The sequence below is a fragment of the Harpia harpyja genome, chromosome 12, assembly GCF_026419915.1.
Source record: "Harpia harpyja isolate bHarHar1 chromosome 12, bHarHar1 primary haplotype, whole genome shotgun sequence".
Taxonomy (NCBI): domain Eukaryota; kingdom Metazoa; phylum Chordata; class Aves; order Accipitriformes; family Accipitridae; genus Harpia; species Harpia harpyja.
The window spans coordinates 26,355,441-26,379,069 of record NC_068951.1 but is presented as its reverse complement, the minus strand read 5'-3'; the positions used below and the strand labels follow the sequence as shown (position 1 = coordinate 26,379,069).

The 23,629-nt window shown below is 38.0% G+C and overlaps 2 protein-coding genes across 11 annotated transcripts in view; one reads left to right on the top strand and one right to left on the bottom strand.

The window, feature by feature from the left end:
* Positions 1-951: 951 nt before the first annotated feature.
* On the top strand, positions 952-11,471 carry LOC128149628 (thiamine transporter 2-like). Of its 2 annotated transcripts, none has more exons than XM_052805064.1 (5): positions 952-1,131; positions 3,133-3,949; positions 6,144-6,336; positions 6,862-7,003; positions 11,291-11,471. In XM_052805064.1, exons 1-5 carry the CDS (start codon positions 982-984, stop codon positions 11,321-11,323), a joined length of 1,335 nt encoding a protein of 444 aa, XP_052661024.1. In that variant the 5' UTR covers positions 952-981; the 3' UTR covers positions 11,324-11,471. The 2 variants fall into 2 exon arrangements, with proteins under 2 accessions (XP_052661024.1, XP_052661023.1); XM_052805063.1 differs by lacking the exon at positions 11,291-11,471 and adding an exon at positions 7,801-8,724.
* A 54-nt stretch (positions 11,472-11,525) lies between these two features.
* AGFG1 (ArfGAP with FG repeats 1) overlaps positions 11,526-23,629 on the bottom strand; it is a 38,034-nt gene continuing 25,930 nt past the window's right edge. The window contains exons 6-15 of one of the 9 annotated variants that reach the window (XM_052805050.1): positions 20,537-20,656; positions 19,828-19,899; positions 18,655-18,864; positions 17,610-17,793; positions 16,833-16,912; positions 16,458-16,550; positions 14,884-14,931; positions 13,309-13,467; positions 12,600-12,691; positions 11,526-12,219 (exon numbers count right to left, since the gene is read on the bottom strand). In XM_052805050.1, the coding sequence (XP_052661010.1) occupies positions 12,160-12,219; positions 12,600-12,691; positions 13,309-13,467; positions 14,884-14,931; positions 16,458-16,550; positions 16,833-16,912; positions 17,610-17,793; positions 18,655-18,864; positions 19,828-19,899; positions 20,537-20,656 (1,118 nt within the window). In that variant the 3' untranslated portion in view covers positions 11,526-12,159. The remainder of the gene's footprint in view (positions 12,220-12,599; positions 12,692-13,308; positions 13,468-14,883; positions 14,932-16,457; positions 16,551-16,832; positions 16,913-17,609; positions 17,794-18,654; positions 18,865-19,827; positions 19,900-20,536; positions 20,657-23,629) is intronic. The other 8 variants (XM_052805051.1, XM_052805056.1, XM_052805053.1 and 5 more) reach the window with 8 other exon arrangements.

Here is a 23,629-nt window from a genome sequence, read left to right as displayed (position 1 = left end):
TTTTGTAACATTCCTCTGAGGTCACAGGAATACTGCTTTAATAACATACTATTTATGCAAAGTTTTAATAAATACAATCTCACAGTGCAAGTAGAAGCACTTTTGAAAAAGTGCCTACTACAAGATGGAATTCAACAATTTAAAAGAAATAGCTTGTAACAGCTTGATTAAACATCACTCAGTGCTTTGCTTTCATTCTCTTATGTTTCAGAACATTCTTGTTTTACTTGTTTTCTGGGAACAGTGGAACTGACTTCCTAAGGCAAAACAAGTAAAATAAGCTTAAAAAACCCAAATCTCTATACTCTTTTTGCTGCCAACTACAGTGAAGATACAAGTCTCATTCTTTTCCTTTTGATCATCACTTTCAAAAGTGAAGTCAGGATTCCTCTTTTCTAAGTCTGAGCAGGTACCATGAGCAGATAGTTTCTGCATCTTTCTTTACCCGCTCAAATGACTGGAGTGCAAGAAATATGATGAGTATTAAAGCACTTTGAAGACATCGAGCTCACAATGGGTTGTGAGCTGGCTGGTGGCTTTCATTGTCTGCAAAAAGGCTTGCACTTCTATCCTTCCACTTGGCGCTCAGGCTGCAAATCAACAGAAAAAAGCCTCCTTGACCATGCTGAGAACAAGCTTTAATCACACAGTTTGCCCACTCATTTATTCGGAAATGAGACTGTAATGGAACTTTATTCTTCTGCTAAGATACATCCACTCAATTCTAAGTACGTCATTAAGAACAACCTTTGATAGATGATACAGAGACTGGAGTTTACCACCACCAATGCACCTTGATCTGAGTTGTTCATTTATAAGCTGCATCCGTGATCACTGGCAGGTTTAAGTGAGAGAAACATTAGCTGAAGTAGGGTTAGTTAAAAAGTAAACTTGCAAATGAATTTTTACCAACTATGAAGAGCATCTTTTAAAATTCCTGATGTGCTCGTTTCTTCACTACCCTTTTTTTTTAGGTAGACTATGGATTGCTGGAAGAGAGCCACAGGCCACAGCTGGATTTATCCCACACTGATCATCTGTGCGAATGGATTTTTCTCCACAATGAGGCCATCAGAACCTTTTCTCACTCCTTATCTAACTGGACCAGAAAAAAACCTAACGATTGAAGAGGTATGTAACTATTCTCTTAAGTAATAATTAATATGCTTAAAGCATTAAGTCCTACAGCAATAACTGAAGGGGAGATGAAGTGTTCAATAATACAGGCATATTTATCTAGAGACTCATATTTAAGATGCTTCTGGAAAAGAGTAAGGTGTCACCTCTTCTGCAAAAGGTCAAAACTTCAAAGTCTCCACATTCTTAGGACTTTTAAACTACTTTGGTGGCTGTTTAAAAAATTGATATTTTCAGCAAAATCAGGCCAGCTAGCTCCTCTCTCCACCTAGAGCCCCAGAGGAGGGGCAACACTAAGATTTATTTAACCTTATCATGGAATTGATTACACTGACAGTGACATAGTGATTGCAAATCATAAGAAAACCAAGCAGACTTCCCCTTATGAGCTGTTAGATTATTACCTACATTACAGGGCTGTTTTATGCATTCATTAACCTGTGGAGGTCAGATTCACATTCGAAAAAGTTCTGGGGTTTTTTTTTTTGACAAAAGCACGCACTGCAGGTTTCCTTGCTTTGCTCTTCTGTTCAGCACTGGCTGCTTCAGGAGTACGCTTCCCAACAAAAGGGGACATAGTTAACAAGTGGCTGAGTCATGGAGCTAATGGTATAATTAGAAAACATAAGCTTGTTACACCCACATACAGCTAATATGAAGAACAGTCATTCCTGATGTGCAGTAGCAAATGTTAAGGCAGAAGCTGCTAGCATAGTGTGAACCCAAGGTTTCTTCTGAAAAAATGTATTTGTGGTTTGGGTTGTTGGGATTTTTTTCCCCCCCTTTTTAATTTTTTTTTTAACCACAAAGGGAAATCTTCTGTCTTACATGAAATTACACAAATAGCATGACAGGATGCCTTAGTTCTGATTCCAGCAAGAATCCTTAACTCAAAAGAAAGTGGAGTATAGATATTGGCTCTTTCAGTCAAACCCACCTCTGATAAGCTAATTCCATAAGTTTCAGTCAAACACTTAAAAATTCTAATTATAGTTCAGAGAAACAGTCACCCAGAAAGATATAGTGAACCTGCTGCTCATCGTGCAACTCACTCCAGTACAAGTTCAGAAGTATAAAGATAACCACCTACTGTTGTTCCTCCAGCATTTGAAACAATTCCTTTCTAATCCAATTGCTTAAGCAGAGAACAAGTGATCATGAACAGATACCCCAGCAGGTCCAGCAATTACTGGATAAGACCTCCCCAAACAGGCAATTTGCACATCACAGAGTGAACTTTTCCTATGAGTGTATCTAAAAGAAGCCCCCCCTCCAGCTGTAGTCAAGCTGCCTGGGCAAGCACTGAGCTTTAGTGGCGACAGTAAACAGCACCTTCCAACCTGAATAGAGATCAGATTTAGAAAAAGAAATTCTTTTCAGAGCATCTGTCCATTGAAGGCCAACTGAAGCTTACCAAAATACTGTTCCATCAAATACTTGCTTACTTCTTACACATTACATTTGAAGAAAACATAGAAGGTGAAGATAACATAGTAACAGCTACCCACTCACTATGTGTAGTTCCAGTTCCCTCATCATAAGAGGCATATACTTTTTTTTTTTCTAATTCTGACAAAGGAGAGAGGTGACCAAAGATATACAATGACTAGCATAAAAGTTAAAACTAAATAGGCGTTCATTTTCAGCTACTGTGGGGAACAGGATTTTATGCTGGATAGGCTTTCCTCCGACACGAACAGTTACAACTGCTTTAAACAGCTGCACATCAAAATCTACCTTATTCATAAGCCTTTACCAGAAATATTTTTTAAGCCAATCTACCTCTTTATGTAGTAGAGCCTAGCATCACTATCGTCACCTTTTCAGGAGTACATTTACAGTTTTGTAATTCAAGGCAGTTTAACTCTGCACAATTCACACAATTCAATGTCTCCTGTCACCACAACTATGTTTCTTCAATACCATCATCAAAAAGCTTCAAAGTCAACATTTAAAATGTATTTTAAAAAAAATATTTCTTTTATTCTTTCCTAGGTTACCAACCAGATTTTCCCTGTTTGGACATACTCCTACCTTGCACTCCTTTTCCCAGTCTTCCTGATTACAGACTACGTGCGCTACAAGCCCGTCCTCCTCCTCCAGGGCGTCAGCTTCATCATCACATGGCTCTTGCTCCTCTTCGCACACGGAGTGGTGGCCATGCAGGTGGTGGAATTCTTCTACGGGATGGTGACAGCCACCGAGGTCGCCTATTACGCCTACATCTACAGTGTCGTCAGCACCGATCACTATCAGAGAGTGACGAGCTATTGCAGAAGTATCACTCTTGTTGCAGCCACCCTTGCGGCCGTGCTAGGACAGCTGCTGGTTTCCTTAGCAGATGTATCCTACTTTCACCTTAATGCCATTACTTTGGCTTCCGTGTCCCTGGCATTTGTTTGTTCCTTTTTTCTCCCAATGCCCCAAAAGAGTATGTTCTTCCACAGGAAAGATGTCACAGAAACTCTCCCCGGACCAGAAAAAGTGGTGGCTACAGTCGGCTCTGACAGGCCCTCGAGCTGCCGAGAGGACAAGAGCTCTGTATCTGCTGACAGGGGACCAGCACCTGAACCGCAGACTGATAATCCCAAGCCCCAGAATCACATGCTTCGTGTACTGGTGCAGCTGAGCAAGGACCTGAGGGATTGCTACAGCTCTAGGAAACTTCTGTACTGGTCCCTGTGGTGGGCTCTGGCTACAGCAGGCTTTAACCAGGTTCTGAATTATATCCAAGTGCTGTGGGACTTCAGAGCCCCCTCTCACAGCTCTGCAGTGTACAATGGAGCTGTTGAAGCAATAGCAACTATTTTAGGTAAGTAAAAGATCATCAACTACTTCTAACCCATCCTGTGTTGATGGCATTCTTCAGCAAAGTCTTTCGTGCCTTTCTGTTCATCTTCTATGAGGACCAAGGTCAACCGCAACAGCCTCTAATATGTAACACCCAAAAAAAGTGTGCAAAGCATGTTTTTACTATACAACTTTCAATGGGGTCTTCAAAAATCATCTTAAAAAATATATAGATATAAGCTTGTCCTCCTTAGGGGAGCCTCATTCCACCAAAGTGTTTTAAGGGTTTAAGTTCACAGCTCTGTTTAGACCATGAATTTAACTCCAAGTAAGCAGTTCAAAAACCCTGTGCAATGACACCTTGCCCATTCTTCCCTCAAATGCACCTTAAGCTAGGTGGTTTAAGAATTAAAAAAGCATATTAACAGATACACTGTTCTAGATTGTCTGTTTAGACAGTGGATTTAAAGATGATTTCAGGATGAGTGCTCCTGAACAAATATTCAGTGACTGCATCTGTATCCTGATCAATGAGTTTGCCTCTGGATACAATATACAAGGAGAGGCTAAGAGCTGTAATTGTTAACGCTGAGAAAACAAGGGATGTTGTTAATGTGCATAAAGGCTTGAAGGGAAGGAGTAGAGGATGGAGCCAGACTCTTTGCAATGGTACCGAGTGACAGGAGAAGAGGCAAGGTGCACAAATTTAAACAAAGTTCCACTTAAACATACAAGAACATTTTTATTGTAAAGGTGATTTAACACTGGAACAGGTTGGCCAGAGGTGTGGACTCTCTATCCTTGGAGATGTTCAAAACCTAGACACCATCCTGAGCAGCTTGGTCTAGTTCACCCTGCAGGGCTAGGCAATCTCCAGAAGTCTCATCCAACCTCAGCCATTCTGATTCTCACTATGTTACTTGGTCCATCCAAATGACATTCCTCTTTGGCCACAAAACAGAAGGCACATGGGTAAAGTGCAACTTCATTTGAATAGCTGTACAGTACCAATGGAACATTTACACACCTATATCTTCTCCTTCATACCAGGAGCCTTATCTCACATTTCTACAGGGAACTGTGTTTACTCTTCCTCCCTGCAATCAGCATGAAAATGCATTTTACTGAAGGTACTCCAAAACTTCTCAGGCTACTGGTTTGAGCAGTATTCCCAAGGGCTTTCTTGCTTTTACACTCTCTGGCACTTGATACTATTTCAGGGTACAGAAAGCACTCACACTACTAGAAACATCTGGTTGTAGCAGTGATGGACCAAAGGAGTAGGCCTGCTATGATTTTTTGAATTCTAATGAAGAGCACATACAGCCAGCAAATGAAGTGCAATTTTGCACTAGTGTGCTAGCCTGCCTGAAAACATCTGGGCAACTAGTAGTAGTCTCTGGACTCTGATAACTCACCGCTGTATAACCTGCCTGGACCAGACTTCTCTTTGCATTTGAGCTACTAACCTCAGCATATCATGTTTCAAAGAGCTTTCATAAACCTACAGGAGCCTCTGTGCTAAAGGAGCATAAAAAAAATGCCATAGCTGGATAACCTTCTTATAGTAGAAGTATTTCTCCAGAATTGAGATGGGGAGAAAAGTAAGCCTCATCATTATTGCAGAGATTAAAAAAAAAAAAAATTAAAAAAAAAATCAAGGTGCTGGAGTTTGTTATACCATATTACAGTCAAGTATGGGTTTTTACTGTATGTGATTGTCAATAAGGCATTGAGAAATGCAGTTCTTAAGATTTTTCACCAGAAACTGAAAAGATGCTTTCATAAAAAAAAAAAAAAGCAAGCATGAAAGAGTACAACAGATTTTCATTCCATAAAGATCTTTACATGAAGGAATTAAACTCCATTATGCTTATTTTGGCAGAAAATGCTTGGTAGGATTGTTTTTCTCTTTGCTCACAGATGTCAAAAAATGGGAGTAACAACAATAGACTGTACACTGCTGCCTCCAGCCTTAGGCATGAGGCATTTTCTCAGAGTACTTGTCTGCAAAGGCTCTGTAAGCAAGGAGAAAAAAACCCAAACAGACAGAAGACTCCCACACCGCTAACAGAAAATATAAACCACACCATTATCAAAGCCCATTGTGACCATAACAGTCTCAAGAGCTCTTGGCATGATCCATTTACACAGTTATGCAACAGGTCGAAAGGGATGATGATGTTTCAGAGTTTTAATTATTTTTAAATTTTTAGGCTCAGCAACTTCCATGGCAGTTGGATACATCAAAGTAAACTGGGATCTTTCTGGAGAACTGGCTTTGGGAATTTTCTCTGCAATGGATGCCGGTTCTCTATTTCTCATGCACTTTACTGACAACATCTGGGCATGTTATGCTGGTTACCTTGTGTTTAAAGCATGCTATATGCTCCTTATAACAATAGCAACGTAAGTATAATACACAACTGCTCTAATTAAACTGATTTAAATCAGTAAGTGTCACATTTTTAAATTTATCAAAATTTTACCGGAAGTTTCCCTATAAATAAGATTTTTAAATAGGTCATGGCAGCAGCACATATTTCTAGCTTGTATAAAACTATGCTTAAAATTATATGACATAACCATTACAATAGGTTGCTCCAAGTCAGAAACTACCTTATTCTGCACTCAGCTGTTCAATGGTCTCTGTACAAGTATTCTCTAAATGAACAAATGAATATACACAGGTCTTTATTTAGCAAATATACCTTTTACTTATTTGAGTGGATAAGTAGGATGCATAGAAGTGCCAAAGCCAGAAAAACAAGGGATTTCTGCCAAAATGAAGCTGTTAAATAGCCAAGATTGAAAAGGCTTTATCCTTTGAAGAAACCCCTGTGCACATTAAATTGTTCCCAAACTTCCTCCCATAAGTAAACTGCAAATGTCCTTGTTCTCCATAGTTTAGTTAACCTGTACATTCATTTTCAGGTTTCAGATTGCTGTCAATCTAAGCATGCAGCGTTATGCTTTGATGTTTGGCTTCAACAACTTTGTTGCACTGGTGATTCAGACAATTTTAACTGTTGTTGTAGTAGACTCAAAAGGCCTGGGACTGGATATCAGCACCCAGGTAAGCTACATTACTCACACTGCCCTCAGTTCTGAAAGAGGGTTCCACTCCAAGATTAGCCTCTGGGAAGATACTAGGTAATGTGCTAGCTTAGGACAGTTACTCATTTGAAAAACAAGTTCATTTAAAGTGAACTGGCAGTAGCTACTACAACCTATTTGTCCTCTAGTCCTGCTAATTTTGCATTTCTGCAATAATTTTAAGAATATTTTCACAGAGCAAAAGGGAAAGGCCACCACCTATTACTCAGGGTTGTTTTTTTTTTATTTAAAGGCTTACTATGCATAAGTTTATTGTCAGAATACCCTAAACAGAAACGGGAAGCAAGCTGAAAGGCAATCTATGGATCTGTTACTAGGGTAATTCTAAGTTATGCAGTTTCACTGGATGCACCTTTAAGTTACTGTAATTCTGAAAATGAACTAATCTCATGATTCCCCATTAAATTTCTAAATTGAAAGTTTAAACTTATACAGTGAATGAGGTCCAAGTCTCTAGCTTTCATCTTTTCAGAGAAGAGCCAGAAAGTGCAGGGCAGCTGTCCTCTTCCCTTATTGAGGTGGGGAGGGGAAGCACATAACAGAGTATTCTCTCCCTCTCCTTTCACAACTGCAGACTTCTACAGTATGAAGTCAAGCAGCCAGACTTCTCGAATCCTGTCAAGATGGCATCATTTTGGGGCACGGCTGACAGGGAAGGGAAGGCAGCAGTGGAGGGACACCCCTTAAGTTACTACCTAACAGGAAAATCAGTTTTTTTACTCTTCCTCCTCCTTCTTCCCCACCTCCATTTTCCAGTTTCTCATTTATAGCAGCTACTTCACATTCATAGCTGGAATTTTCCTGATCAGAAGCATATACACCATTATGTCCATCAAATGCAGAAATACTAGTGTGGCTAGTGAAAGCATTGATCATTAACAATGGAGACAAAAAGAATGGTTGCAAGCAACAGTGCAGAAGGCTGCACCATCTGAACAATGAATTAGGAGAACCAACGTTCAATCAAGCAAGACTAGTCAACAGTGAAACAGGCTGTTTATGAGCCTACAGCATAAAGAGCTTTGTCAACAGGATGATGCATTTCACCCATTTTCTTCATCAGTAGTTTAATACCAAGCAATCCTCAATCAATCTTCAATTTCAACTCAAATTTAGTGATGACACCAAAACTTCAATTAATGCCACAACAAGCAAGTACATACAGTACCTCGCAACAGAAGAGCTTATAGAACACAACCTCTGAACTTTCACTTCTACCAAGTATTTCAATTAAATGCAATTTAGTCATAGACATAAGATCTTCAAACATTCCTAGGGAATCTCAAGAAGCAGTTGCCCCATAGCAGCTAGATGACCTGTTGGAAAGCTTGCCACAGAAGCGTTTTGAAAACTTAAGACTTCTTCAACTGGAAGTTGTGACATGCATTTTTAAAGCAAGTTAACAAATAGCAATAAACCATTTTTTTTTCCAAAAGATGCTACTTCTGTATGTTCAAAGGTAGATTACTACAATGCTGTATGGCACAGCAATACTGCCACTTTAATTTACAAATGGCCAAATGCAGTCATTTTGGATTCCACACAGACAATGCACTCCTCAGAAATCTGAAGTTACAGGACCGTAAGGAAAACATCGTTATATAGATAAGCTGCTACTGATGCAGTGACAGCTTTACTGTGAGTTTGTTGGAGATGTACAAATAAAACACACTAACCTTCCCTTTGAGTGTCTGTCTTGATAAGCTTATGCATTAATTATGTCTGACAACTGCCGTGACCCACACACACTTATCTTTGGAAGCAAAAAACTCCTAAACTTCTTATTTTTAAATCATGGAGAGACACTTCAATTTCTATACAAGGCAGTCTTACTGAAATAACACAACTAAAACTTTAGATATAACTAAAGCTAATTAGGGAATGTTCTTTCAACTGTGTTCAATAATGTCCACTTTGGAGTCAACTGTATCAGACAGCAGCAAATTCCACTGTGTTCCTTTACCACAACTTACAGATTTGCCAGGAGTCCTAAGTAACTGATGTTTCCCCCAACTCAGCTCACAAGAAAGTAAAAATCACTAATTCCTTTAAAAACATACTTTTAAAAGCTGCTTGAACTTGCCTTTATACCCCAGTTACATTTTCCCTTCAAGAGAGCAGAATACTTGCACCATATTTATAGTTCTCTTTCAGAAATTCCAACTAAATTTGGTCCTTCTCAAATTAATTTCTTGCCTCAGCATTTGTTTCAACACAGTGCTTGGGATTTTACAGCCATTAAATAACTTTGAACTGCAGTACCTGGGCATCACATCTGCTTGTAGAACTCAGGATGTACTTCTTACAGCATCTTCATACACATGTAAGAGCTGACATATTAGGATTAAAAGTATTAATCTAGAAGGTCTCCAAATTAATTTTTGGTATAAGAGAGCTAAAGTTATCATCAAGTGAAGTGCTTTGATGCTAAAGCAGAAGAAGATTTTGAAAAGCTAGTGGAAGTATAGCTTTTTTGGCAACTATGCCAGTTGCGTGAGCAATTGCGTGAACAACTGCAGACATTTCTAAGACAAAAACATTTACAATCATGGGTGAAGAATTAATTTTGTAAATATAGCTATTTTAAAAATCCAATCAACAACACAGCTATGGTGTCAGTTTCTGCTCAATGTAAAGGAGACTCAAAACAATACAAGATCTTCAGCTACTTGTCTGGAGTTTGACAAACTTAAAATTAGTGAACATACACTAAACAGATGCGGTTGTGTACAGTATAAGTTGCCAACCTTTAATCTGCATTCAAACTAGTTATGAAAAACAAGGTATTCCACTATTTCTGCAACATAATCTAAAGCTGCATGCCTTGCATACTTAAATGAATTTCAGCATCTCTTAGCAGTAATCAGCTTCACTTGGATCAGAACAATTTCAATAGATTCTGATCTCATTAGCCCTTGCCCAAAGCTTAATTTACATCAATTTAGGTGGAGAGCACAGGATTGTTCCCCTTCCACAAGGCTGTTCGTCTCCTTGATGAGACATCTGGTTGATTTGGTCCAGTTCCCCGCAATAAGCCTATTTAAGTGTTCCACAATTCCTTCTGAACCCTTGCAGTTCCCCACTCCCTGCTGCATTTGTGTTACTATCCCAAAACAGGTGAGGTCAACAACAGGGAAGAACTCCAGCCATTTATACTATGCTAGAAAACAGTGGTGAGCACAAGGGCATCACTAACATCTTGGAAACCCTCAATTGCTGGGGATTTGTTTAATTACTTCCCAGAGAATCTTAGGAGTTAAACTATACACCACAGTCTATCCAGCAGTCCTCATCAGAAAGACAAGACAGACTTCAAGTCTGTTTTAACTTTAAATATGCCAACAGGACAAACCCAGACATTTAAGTAGGGAATGCTACTATAAGCAGCTTGTATAAGCTGCATGTCCCCTGCTTTGGGATCTCCAAAGCTCCAAAAAAAGAAGGTAAGATACAGAAATTACTACCCTCCTATAGGCAGGCAATGGAAGTCAAAAGCACTGGCATAAGAGGGTTTTTACAAGCAGTGGTCAAGTCTTTCAGCTCCCCTAGAAATAAGCAGATGTAATTGACTGCCTGAATGTTACAAGTGAAACATCTTACATTCAAGAATTTTCACATTTGTCTCAAAATGGGCTTGCACATCCTTTTCTCAAAAATCAATCTGACATTATTGATTCCTGTTATCTTGAAAGCTTTTAGAATTTTGTTCTCCAGCTGGTCAGAAACCTTTTTTTAAGCTTGCAGTTTATGTACTCATGATATATTTACATTATCTGCTTATTTCCAGTATTACACTTGAACTTAAGCCAAGTTATCTCTGTGTTTAAATCACCATCACCAACTACTGATTCAGAGTTACATTTTTCTTGAACCTTCTTACTATTACAGACTACACAAGCCAGATGTTTTTTCCCCTGTACAAATTCCATTCTAGTATGGCAGGAAACATTCCAGTAACTAAAAAAATAATCAGTTACTTTAATATTCCACAGGAGGTCTAATATATATCAATTTTTAATAAAAAGAGTGCTATTACATCTGTGGCACCTTGGCCTGCTATTACACATGCTGTTCTGATCACAACTAAGTCTTGTTCTAAGACAGTCATGAGCTATCCATAATTACATGTCTTTTGCAGCTAACCATTTCTCAACTAACTACCCTCCTTCATGCTTCCAGTGTCCTTCATTACACAGCTACTCTGCCAAAATAATCCAAGTTCACTTAACATTTTCTTGTTCAATAGATCACTTCACTTGAGCTAGAACAGCAAGCTTAATCACAAGGACATGAAGAAACATATCCAAGTGAGGCACATGAAAATGTTAAGCTTAACTCACCTTTAAGCATATTGCTTTTGATAATTCATCTGTGTATGAGACTCACAATATGTACATTTTAACCCAATAAAATGTTACTGCACAGAAATAATGCTACACAATTGTTTTTTTTCTAATATTTATTTTTTCACCTGCAAACTGTAGCAAAACATGATCAGCTTTATTATGCAGACAGGTATCCCTCTACCATTAGAGATTTAGGCATGTATAAATAGAAGAGCTCTTAGGAAAGGAAAACATTTTGAGAAATGAACAAACCTTCAATTTAACTTCATGACTTCCAATACCAATGGTTAAAATGATGTAGCTCATTCATTCCAAGAGATACAACAGCACCTTAAAGTGGCTGATCTATTTCCCAGTAACATTTTTCACATAACAATGTGTTAAAGTTACAAATACTGATATGCACAAATAGCTATTTTCTAAGAAAAATATGTACAGTACTGCAGCATAATGAATGTGGTATCTGCAATAACTTATTAGCCAATTTTAATATACATGATACCGCTACTTTTTACCTGCCAGTTCACAGGTTCAAGGATGTTACCACAGCCCTCTGTTTTGCACGTTATTATCTGGTGGGGGGTTGATTTTCTTGGGTTTGTGTATTAATTTTTTTTTTTTTAATTTTTTAAAAGGTACACAATGCAGGCTTTTATTTTTACTTCTTTTGTGTTTAAAGCTAATATCAGTGAAACAAGACAACAGTGCAAGAGGCGCAGAGATGTTATGTGACCACATAAGAGTTCTTTTGGGTAAAGTGTCTATAAGGCTATAAGAAAGGATTGGTTGATGAGCTTCCTGTTGGAAATTGTCCTGTTGGTGCACCAGCCTGTGAGGAAACAAAGAAAAATAAGAAAAATCTTTTAAGATTTTTTTTTTTCCATACTGTAAATCATAAATGCAGGATATATAAAAAAGAAAACAACCTATTTAGGAAATATTTCTGTCTTAGCTTGCAGTCTTTTTTTTTTTTCCTACGGTTCTCTGAAATTACACTACTATAAGAGCATGGTATACAAGTACCCCTGTTTTGATTTGAACAACCTTACGAATGCCATGTCACCGTAATACTGAATTGCATTTAGGAGATTCACATGCTGCCTTCCCTTATTTGAAGAAAAAAAAAAGTAAAAATCTTTGTGTGTCTCTAAATTGTGACAGATTATGCCTCTTCAGACATACAGAAGTTAATATTATGCAACAACTCACCATAAAAGGGTTACTAGATACTCCAACAGCTGCAACTTGTCCAAAAGGAGTTACTACAGGCTTTGCCTGTCCAAATGCAGCAAAACCTGCTCCTTGGAAAGATAAGTGAAAAATATTAATACTAGTAACCAATCTTCAAAGGGTTCTTTGCTGCAGCTCCCACACAAAAATAAGTGGAAGCTTGGACTGCACAGTCAGCAGGATTGATCCTACTTAAACACTATCAGGAACATAAACGTAAAAAAAAATACGGCTCAGCTTTTTGTTTGTTTTCAACTGCTCGGAACTAATCCATTTCCAATTTCTACATATGCACTTTTTTCAATGTTATTTTATCATTTAAATTTATGGGAGAAAGTACTTTCCAACTTTCTTTTGCTTGTGTTCTATGAAGTTAGAGAAAGTATTATACTCAGTTGCTGACACTCCAAAAATGAAGACAAAACAATCCTGCTTACATAAAAACCCTTTAAGCGTGGGAATACTTATAATTCTAGTATCAGATTATGGTAAAATTTCAGTTATGTCACTGTGCACAGCCAAGTCACAAAGCTCAACTACAGAGCCAAAACAGTGTGGGAACCCCTCATCAATATTATTATCAAGTTCATATAGAAATAAACACGCACCCATTATTGCTAACGTACACACAGATCATTTTCTCCATGCTTCCAATTTAAACAAGATTATCTAAAACGTAGAGACCTACCATTTGGCTGCTGAGCAAAAGCAGTCTGTTGAGGGAAAGCTGCCTGGGTTGGGAACGTGGGCTGCTGGAAGTTGCCACTAAAACTAGTAGGAAGACTGTAGGAAGCAGGAGTTCCAAATCCTGCAGGCATGCTCATAGATGCAGTACCAAATGTTGCTGCTGGTAGGCAAAAAATAACATTAAAGTACTTGTAAGAAATCACTTTTTTCATGAGAGAAATCATTATAATGCCATGTTAAGAAAAGTCTCCTAATGCCTCAGTAACCATACAAAAGCTAGGTTCAACTTCTACAGCCACTGATTTACTAGCTTGGATCACCACCAACTGGGTGCATAATTTACTTTTGCACTTTAAAAATGAATGGAATAATTTAAAATTTACTAGATCCAGCACATTCAGATATATTTTCTGAAAAGGAAATAATTTTTTTTTTTATGTTCTCTACATTATCATATACTTTCCCCAGAGTTTTTCTGGTAAAAGTCTGTACACATCAGAAGCAAGCACTTTCAGGCAGCATAAGCCCCTCTGTTTTTCTCCTTCTGAGAAAAGCATGAAAGGATCTTCCTACTCCAAGCTGCATTACAGGAAGTTACAAGTCAAAAAAAAATCATCATAAGGGATACATGCATCCCCTCTCTCTTCATCCCATCCTTAATATCACTTTAAAGGAAATTCTCACCATGCACATTGTTTGCACACAAAGTTTCTATTGCAAACGCTCTTACTGTTCAGGTAAGACTTCAAACAAACAAACAAAAAACCCCAAACTTTTCATCTGATTCTCTGCTGAACATTTCAAGAACAAAACACACAGCTCGTGTAATTCCACATGCCTTCAGCAAATAAATGGGAGCACATCAAGTACAAAAATGTAGTAACAAAACCATTATTCAGTCTTTTGGGAGTTATTCTTGAAAGGAGAAGCGTATAGAAGTTTTTTCGGTACAAATGCAGACACCAGGCATTTTACTCCTGTTAAACATTAGACACAACTTTTCTTTTGAAATGTTGTAAGTTAGATTTTATGCAAGCTCAACTGTTTAAAAAAATATATATATTTAATGAATATAGCTTAATTATCAGTTGAAAAATTTACCCCAAAAGTATTCAAGGGCAAGACATTATACACACATGAATTGTTGACAAAGTACACGCAAAACTAATGTACTAACACTGTTCTCAAGTAACAGTTAGCAGAGAAGCTATTCAACAGGAAAACTTGCTAAAACAGCAAACAAAAGCACAACAAAATGAGCAGTGACTTGGGATATCCCAAAAGGCATCAAGCTACTGTTGGTAGAAACTTCAAGAGTCACTCAACTTGTTATCATTATGTTGTGACCATGGAGGATATCAATAATGGTTTTGTTTTAGTTGCTTAATAGGTTGTCTGTGTATGCTCTTCTCTCCCTTTGCCCAGTTGCCAAATACCCATGCCCACAACCACTCCATTTTAAAAAACAGAAAGTCTTCCGAAATTCTATGTGCAGAGAACCAGATAGCTATCAATAAGTTTTTACAAGCAAGAACAATTAGCCACAAGAAACTTGATACCAAATGTGGCCACCTACCAAAATGAGCCTGAGGAAATATGTGAGAGTGCATTGCTCCCGAGAGGCCTTATGGAAGCCACAAAGAGACCAGACAATGTCAAATCATTTACACACTCTTGAACAGTCATTTCTTAGTTATATATATCTACAGAAATATACACACATATATTTACCAAACAATTCATCTGTAGCATGACCAGCAATAGATTAAGCTAAGAAAACCATTAGAAATAAGCACTACAAAACAGATCTCCCATATAATAAACAGCAAAGTTCATGCAGAAAGAAAGCTTAGCATAAACAGACAAGCTACAAGTTTACACCTTGCACTGAAAGGGGTAGAATATTATCTTTACTTATAGTCATTATCTCTGTCACCTAGTACGTAACATCAGTATAGCTGCCAAAGGGTTGGAATGTCTGCAAGCCAAGGATAGCAGTTTAGAAGGTGGAAGGATAGAGTTGCCATATTCAAATTTATCTAAAGAGGCTACAAGTTCTTAACAATGATGCAAAACAGCACAGTTAAGAATGAGATTAAAATAAGGAAAAAGGTATTTTGGGCATTAAATAGCTGAACAGGCTTAACTGCATAATATCTCAAAAGGGACTGAAAACAGAATTCATTTTAGCAGATGACATGAATTTGATCAATTCAGTTTTAACTCAGCCTGATCAGTTTAATTCAACCTACTTAAAACTAGAGGCAAAGCACGACTCAATGTTAACATGCATACATCAGCAGATTTAAATCTGTGGAAGTCCAGTTAATAGATAAAAGTGCCAAAATTTAGCAGTGTCTGGAAAGCAAAACTAGCATATCTAGCAGTCATCTAAATCCAAGTTCAGTGTTTTGAAGAAGAGTACAAGTTTGCTTTTTTAAAAAGTGATTAAGTTTTTGTCTATGGAATTAGGATTCTACAGAATTCTCCCCCAGAAAATTAATGTAATTCATGAGTGTAAAGATTATATTTAAACATATGCTTTACTGTTACAAAAGAGGAAAAATAAAGGACACCACCAATGTACAGAGTAAGTGGACTGGTAAGGAGCTAACAGCCTTGTCTTCCCTGGTTCTAGTTCCAGCTCTTTGGTTTTGAGGGCTTTCATGACTTTGAAATAAAGAAATTAAAAAAGCAAGTGTACTAGCTTAGCAGCAGGGCTTTCAAGATCCCTGATTTCAGAGCAACCTCCTGTGAAGCATGCTTCAAAGCCAATGTTATAGTCTTGGAAGGTACCCAACTAGTAATACACAGACTACAAATAGCTTAGGTAGTATGAGAAGATCTTAAACGGATCATTTTGACATTTTTCACGGCCACCATTTGAAATCCTAGGATTGGGCCAGAAACAGGAAATTAATGTCCTCAGCCCAATAAAAAACATCACTTACCTCAAAAAAAAAAAGTTGATTCCTGCAGCCTATTCATAAATATTGTTCTCTACATTGAACAAACACGCAACATGTCAAATAGACTAGAGACAGATAAAACAGAAAATCTTTAAGGAACAAATTACACAGCTATGAAAAAAAAGAATCAATGCAAGTCTTGAAAGAAAGTTTCTCAAACACTTGGTGGTTTTTTCCTAACCTGTTGCTCCTCGGCTATTGGTCTGGAATGGATTTGTTGAAGGTGCCACTGGGGCAACAGGGGCAGCTACAAATGGATTTGTGGAAGGTGTTGCTGAAAGATTAAAAACATTTATTAGTCTTTTAAAAATAGCCAATCTGACTCACATTTAAGTTTATACAGCTTTTAGACAGAGATACATAAATATCTAAAGTTACATGAAAAATTAGGAGTTGATAATAAAATGCTTAATTTGAAATGCATCGCAACAACTGTACTTTTTTGGCATCCTTTAGTAACTTCAATATCACTAGTGCCGAAGTATAGCACTATCAACTAAAAATTAGTAAGATGTTTGCTTACAGTCCACAAAAGGCGTTAGTAACACTTACATACCTCCAAATGGAGCAGGCACACTCGAAGATGCAGGCTGTGTCTGTGCAGTAGCAGCCACAGGTACTGTTCCAAAAGCATTGCTGAAAATAATTCATACATTCAGTGAAGTCAAATTGCTTGTTTAACAATTAAATACAACTTACAATTATTGTTAGCATGTAAAAGAATAGAAAAGGAATGCTTACGTGCAGTTTGCAAACTGCAATATAATTCACTGATGCCAGGGTCAGGGACTATAACTAGTGCTGAGCAATGAAAAATCATCTCCACCAACAGCAGGAGAAAGAATATTGAACAGAGGCCATCAGCATAAATGTTGCAAAGCAGAAGCTTTAGGGGCACTTGCAATACCAAGCACAGCTACAACAGGTGTTTGGTATTTATTACTTCAATGATCTAAAAAGAAGTGGTTGGCATCATTTACATAATAAATATCTGCATAATTTTTTGCCAGGGATGATGCTGCGATTTTCAGTATACATGCAAATATTCGGTGTAGGGAAGTGTTACCATCTAACAGGTTTAGCATGTAATGACTAGAAAGGTGCAGGGAACATTCTACTGAGAAAGTATTTTTAATTTTATCTTATAATATACTATCAGACAGTTGCACTATTATTTAAAAACAAAGGATGCAGTTTCAGTAGTACCACTACACTCATTCAACATTTCCCCATTTAGAGAAGAAATAAAACCAGATTTGAGATACAACTGTGAGCTACTTCTCTGCATATTGCTGAAGTCAATATAGAAAGCCAGCTAATTCTAACAAAGTACCTGCTAATGTTACTGGTTGAAGTATACGCATTACTAGAGGTTGCTGTGGAGCTGAACACACTGTCTAATTCTGCTAGAGCCGCATACTTATCTGAAGATACACTTGACTGATTTGGGGTTGACAACGCAGGACCTGCTGATGCTGACACTACTGTACTGAAGCCACTTCCTTGCTCACTGCCACCTAGAAAGAAAAAAAACAGATTAAAAATGATGACAATGGTTTCACTTTCTGCCCTGCCAACACTGAGAACTAAATGAAAGTTAATGGACAGTTTAAGTTTTAGACTTAAAAATTAAATATCCATTAGGGCATACAGGAAAAAAAAAAAATGTTTAACAAGCCATTAGCCATCAGCAAAGTGTCATGCTTCTCTGTAGGTATCCTGCAGCTCCAAAGAGCCTCTGGTTTCCCTGGAAAATGACAACTCAATACTACCATCACCTTCAACCAGAAAATTTAACAAAACACATACCCTCAAATAATCCATTTCAGAACACAGCTCTATATTACAAACCATCACAAGTTTTTATATACCATTTGAGAAGAAATAAGGTTACAGAATAACTAGTTTTTTCTCCTTAACTTAAAATCAACTAAATCCAAGTATCACTGCTACTAGTTTATAAAAAACTAAAGCCAAATCTTTTTGTGGCAGAGAGGTAGGAAAGCTACTCTGGCAGTTCTCTGTAACAACTGTAGCTCTCCATTCAAGAGCCTTCGCTATAGGCTTTAGCACAAATATAAAATATATACTTATATATTTTCATCATTGCAGTAATAATTATTTAGATATTTCCACTTAGAGTTATTCATCTTGATAGGAAGAATATTCCCAAAAAGGAGTCTTCCAATGACATCCTTTTGGAGTGATGTTAGTCTTAAAACTTACATCTTGCACTTTAAGGTACACTGATGTGAAATGCTACTGGTACCTTGAAGAAAGGACATTTTGAAATACAGTTACTATTTTGACAAGCACAGCCATCCTTGTGGTAAGCATACACATGTGGAATAAGCACATCAAAGAATAAAGTTTAATACCTTGCCCTGCACTGAAGATATTATCTAAATTAGCAAGAGCTGCATATTTGTCAGCTGACTGGAGATTCGGTTTATTCACTGCAGCTTTACTGGCTGCAGTTGCTGTTGTGCTGCTCTGAGAAGCATTGAAGGCTCCAAAATCAGCACTGGAGGATTTGGGGAAGTTATCAAAGTGAGCAAAGTTAGCATTCACTGATCCAGCACTTCCACCTGTAACAAATGAAGTGAAACATAATCAACACTCCGAAGGTAGAGAAAGATTTTCCAACTGTAACTGATGACAAAATAATCCCACCTTTGTAGTTACGTAAAGCAACATGTTCCCCCGCCCCATCCCACACGTGTAAGACCCTTTCCCATTTCCTTCAAAGTTACATTGGGTCATCAGAAAAAATTATTTTTTCATGTTTTTCAGTCTGCAGATCAGGGATGAAAAACCCCCAAACTTCAACAGCTTAAATCACAATCATAATTTGATCTTGAAAAAACTATATGCTATTTATTAGCTGTTAAAGTAATTTCAACAGTAATATTTTGCTAGAAAAATAAGTATTTTTCTGAATCTTTAATATTCAAAATACAGAAGCTTCATTTTCCTGTCATGTGTGTCTAATGAATAGCTACTATTTGCATTTACTTAATGGTACAATGTTTAACCATTTCAGATGTCAGTCATCGTTCTAAGCAAAAAACAGTGCCTAAAAGTCCAAAAGTAGTATGATTTCATGCCAAGGTTTAGTGAGATAGTTTGGTTCTCTATTCTTGGATTTTTAGACTACATCCAATCAGGAAAGAGGTAAGGGGGAAGACACAACACAGCTCTTTTTATACCAAGTTTCCACTGATGTCAGAGATACATAAATCAATTTTAAAAACCTGACTTGGGTCCACACAACTGAACTTCCGTTCAAATATGAAACCATGACCTTCCATCTCTTCAGTGTCCACAAAATTTAATCTAAACAGGTCACATACTTAAATTTAAATGAGTTGTTTCATTAAGTGTATTGCATTTTGTAACAGTTGGTTGAGGATTCCACTCCTACTACAGAACACACAACTTTCTAATAGCATAATCAATAAGTTAAAACATATGCAACAGTAGGAATGAAAATGCTATACTACAATGGCATAAAATGAAGCAAGCTGAGTTTTCCACTGCGTGGAACTTACTGTGTACAGCCTGGAGAGGAAAAGCTGAAGTAAATTCACCAAAACTGCAGCTAGATGAAAGCGTTCTGAACGCTGGACAGCCAGAAATTGTGTGGGGGTTAAAGTTAACATAAGAAGGGAGAAAGAAAATTTGAAAAAAAGTTTAAAACGACACCACACTCAAAAGAAAAAAAAAAAAAAAAGGAAAAGAAAGTCAGTCAGCCAAAGATCTAGACAAACAGCAAGTGTAAGCTCAAGCAGAAGTTCTAAAGCATGATCAACTTAAAGGAAAGCAAAATAAATCTTAGCAATAGGCTCTACACATGAAGTCAAACATACTGAAGTGTGTGCATATGTTATACATCCACATAGACACACCTTTTTTTGGTACTGTGATGTGCTTTTGGGTCTACTGAAACACTTCTCTTACAAGATAAAGAGTCAATTCATTATTTATCAAAAGCAGCATGGTTTACTCTTTTCATAGTTATTTCAGGTGTAGAGCTAACAAACACATAGTGCCATAAATCAGACTTCTGAGTAGCATTAGGAAAAAAAATAAAATCAACACCAAACAGAAGGAATTCATTTTGAGTTTCCCCAGAGCTTCAGGTGGCTTGATTGCATTAAAGCAGGCAGATGCAAGAAATAAACTCAACTTAAGTACCTTCCAACATAAAGGTAAGGATTATTTCAATTAAGTATTAATCAAAAGTGCTAGGAGTTCTACCTGTATTTTGGGGCTGAAAAGAAGACTGACTTGCTGTGGGGAAACCTCCAAAATTACTCGAGCCACTAGACTGTCCAAATGCATCAAAGTTTGCAAAACCTGCATTTGCAGAGTTCTGCGCTGTAAATTGCAAAGGAACAAAACATGTTAATGGATATGGGAAATAAACACAAAAACAGATGTATTAACTGAATTCATGGTCATGACAGCCTCCAAGGGTTATGCCCTGCCTTGTAATTTCTTTTACATGAAAAAATTATACATGATATTCTACAACTGAAAGTTGTCTTTGAACAAGCTTTCACAAATCACCTTCACAGAGCTGTACCAGTTAATGCTACTTCTCTCCTCCTCACACATGCTACTACTTAAAACTGCATGACCTGATGAAGTCAAGTTTGGCTTAACCCTAGAGTGTTTGCAGTGGTGGCTGATCAGGGAAAAACAGCCAAAAAGTACAGAATACTAGATGTATACCTGTAGAACCCAAACCAGGTATCATTTTAAGTGCTAGCTTCCAAAACTAGAATTTGTGGACTAACTGAACATTTCTTTTATTCTCAAAGTTAGAAATTATCCTTGTAACATACTGAAAATTTGAATTCCTCATATACGAAGTGCTTCCTCCTTGGGTGAATTTAGTTTGGCATCAGTTGAATAGTTTCAGCTAGGTTTATAAATTCATTTCACTGGAAAATTCAGTTTTTAAAAAACTAAATCAGAGTACAGAAATATGGAAAATCAATACCAATGTCAAGATAGCATTCATAGAGTGTATCCACAAAATAAAATCCAAGGAAATTTCAAATAGAATTTCAGGTTTCGCCTTCCTTTTGTGCCATACTATAGAAGAAAATAAAAGTTAACACCCTTCTAATTTCAAACAGCTGGACATTCAAGCATCTATAGATTCAAGAGGAATTGTGTGTCTAACTGATAAGGTCCACAGAAAGTCTTAAACACTGTTATAAGCAAGGAGTAAGGGAAAAAGTGTTTTAAATCAAATGCAAAACAAACCCGTATATATAGGTAACTTGTGTTACTATCTAAAGAAAGCCCACAAAACACCTTCTAGAATAACAGATGCAATACATTACATTTTTGGGTCAGGATTTGTTTATTCTGTGGGGATTTTGCAGATTAAGTACATACAAAACCAATAAATTATGCTGGTTGTTTAAGTACTGTTACTTAATAGCCAGATAATGCTAATAAAAAGTTGCATTATTTCACTTAAATTCTATTTACAAAGCATCTGTACTACAGATTTATAAACTAAAAGGACATTTTTATACTCACTACTGTATTCCTCAATGCTACTAATATAAATGAAAGTGCAAGTATTTCCCTTCACAGGGGATACTGTGAGAGAGGGTGAGGTTTGACTCTACTTGATACCACTTTTTGTTAGAAGTGAGCATGCACATTGGGTTTACATGGCATGGTTTCGGTAGCGGGGGGCTGCAGCGGTGGCCCCTGTGAGAAAAGATCAGAAGCTGCTCTCATTTCTGACAGCCAGTTTCAGCTGGCTCCAAAACAGACCTGCTGCTGCCCAAAGCTGAGCCCAGCAGCAATGACAGTGGCACCTCTGTGGCAGCATATTTAAGAAAGGGTAAAAAGACACTGTGCAGCAGCTGTGAGAGAGAGGAGTGAGAAAAATGTGAGAGAGACAGCCCTGCAGACACCAATGTCAGTGAAGAAGGAGGGGGAGGAGGTGCTCCAGGTGCCGGAGCAGAGATTCCCCTGCAGCCCGTGGGGAAGACCATGGTGAGGCAGGCTGGTCCCCCCCAGCCCATAGAGGTCCACGGTGGAGCAGATATCCACCTGCAGTCCATGGAAGACCCCATGCCAGAGCAGGCAGAGATGTCCTGAAGGAAGCTGGAGCCTGTGGAAAGCCCATACTGGAGCAGGCTCCTGGCAGGACCTGTGGCTAATGGAGAGGAGCCCACGCAGGAGCAGTTTTTCTGGGAGGAGCTGTGACCCCACAGGGGACCCACACTGGAACAGTCTGTGCCTGAAGGACTGCACCCCATGGAAAGGGCCCATGCTGGAGCAGTTCTTAAAGAACTGTAGCCTACGGGAAGGGCCCACATTGAAGAATTCTGTGAAGGACTGTATCCCATTGAGGGGGAGGGACCCCACAACAGAGCAGGGGAACAGCATGAGGAGGAAGGAATGGCAGAGATGAAGTGTTATGAACTGACTGCAACCCCCATTCCCCATCCCCCTGCACTGCTCAGGAAGAAGAGTCAGGAGCAAAACTGAGCCTGGAAAGAAGGGGTGAAGGTGGGTTTAGTTTTGTTTTTATTTCTCACTATCCTATTCTATTATTAAATGACAATAAATTAAGTTAACCTTCCCTGAGTCTGTTTTGCCCATGACAGTAATGGGTGAGTGATCTCCCTGTCCTTTTCTTGACTCACAAGCTTTTTAATCATATTTTCTCCCCCCACCCTGCTGAGGAAGGGGGGCAAGAGAGCAGCTTGGTGGGCACCTGGTGGCCAGCCAAGGTCAATCCACCACAGCATGAGGGTCAACAAGCAAGGGCTGGGCAGAAATCAATGAGAAAGCAAGGTCTTGGGAAAGTTCTGTCCTAAAATTTTCACCTTTAAAGCATGCAAAGAGAAAAAGTTGACACAGAGGAAAAATAGTTTCAATTATTATACTATTGGTATTGGTTCAAACAGCATTCTACAGACTTCAACTCCAAATTCCACAGGTTGGTTGGTTTTGTTTTTAAATCGGTAGCTTTTAAAGAGGAATAGATTTAAGAATTCAATTGCACCTTGCTTTAAAATGAAAGCGATGCTTTCATCCTGATGCATCAATTGGATAGGGGCTACTCAGAGACTGATGTTTAGCTGACCGAATAGGATTAAGTACATAAATGTCACTCCTACAACTGTGACATTTTTTCATTTTAACCACTCACACAAACAGAGTACTATGTCAAGAATCTTAAATGAAATATCTTTTGGGTCTAGATTAAAAACTGGAACCTATTATATTACAGGCCAGTTTTAACAGTGTTATTGCATCAGCTGACAGAGCAAGTATGATTTGCAAGTGGGCCCATGTTAAAACAGTAGAGCC

Bases quoted from the DNA above. Each gene is read 5' to 3' on its own strand.
- LOC128149628 (XM_052805063.1), top strand. From the start codon at position 982: ATGGATTGCTGGAAGAGAGCCACAGGCCACAGCTGGATTTATCCCACA. The intron at 6,337-6,861 runs GTAAGTATAATA...ATTCATTTTCAG, and splicing joins CTCCTTATAACAATAGCAAC to GTTTCAGATTGCTGTCAATC. The intron at 7,004-7,800 runs GTAAGCTACATT...TCCATTTTCCAG, and splicing joins GACTGGATATCAGCACCCAG to TTTCTCATTTATAGCAGCTA.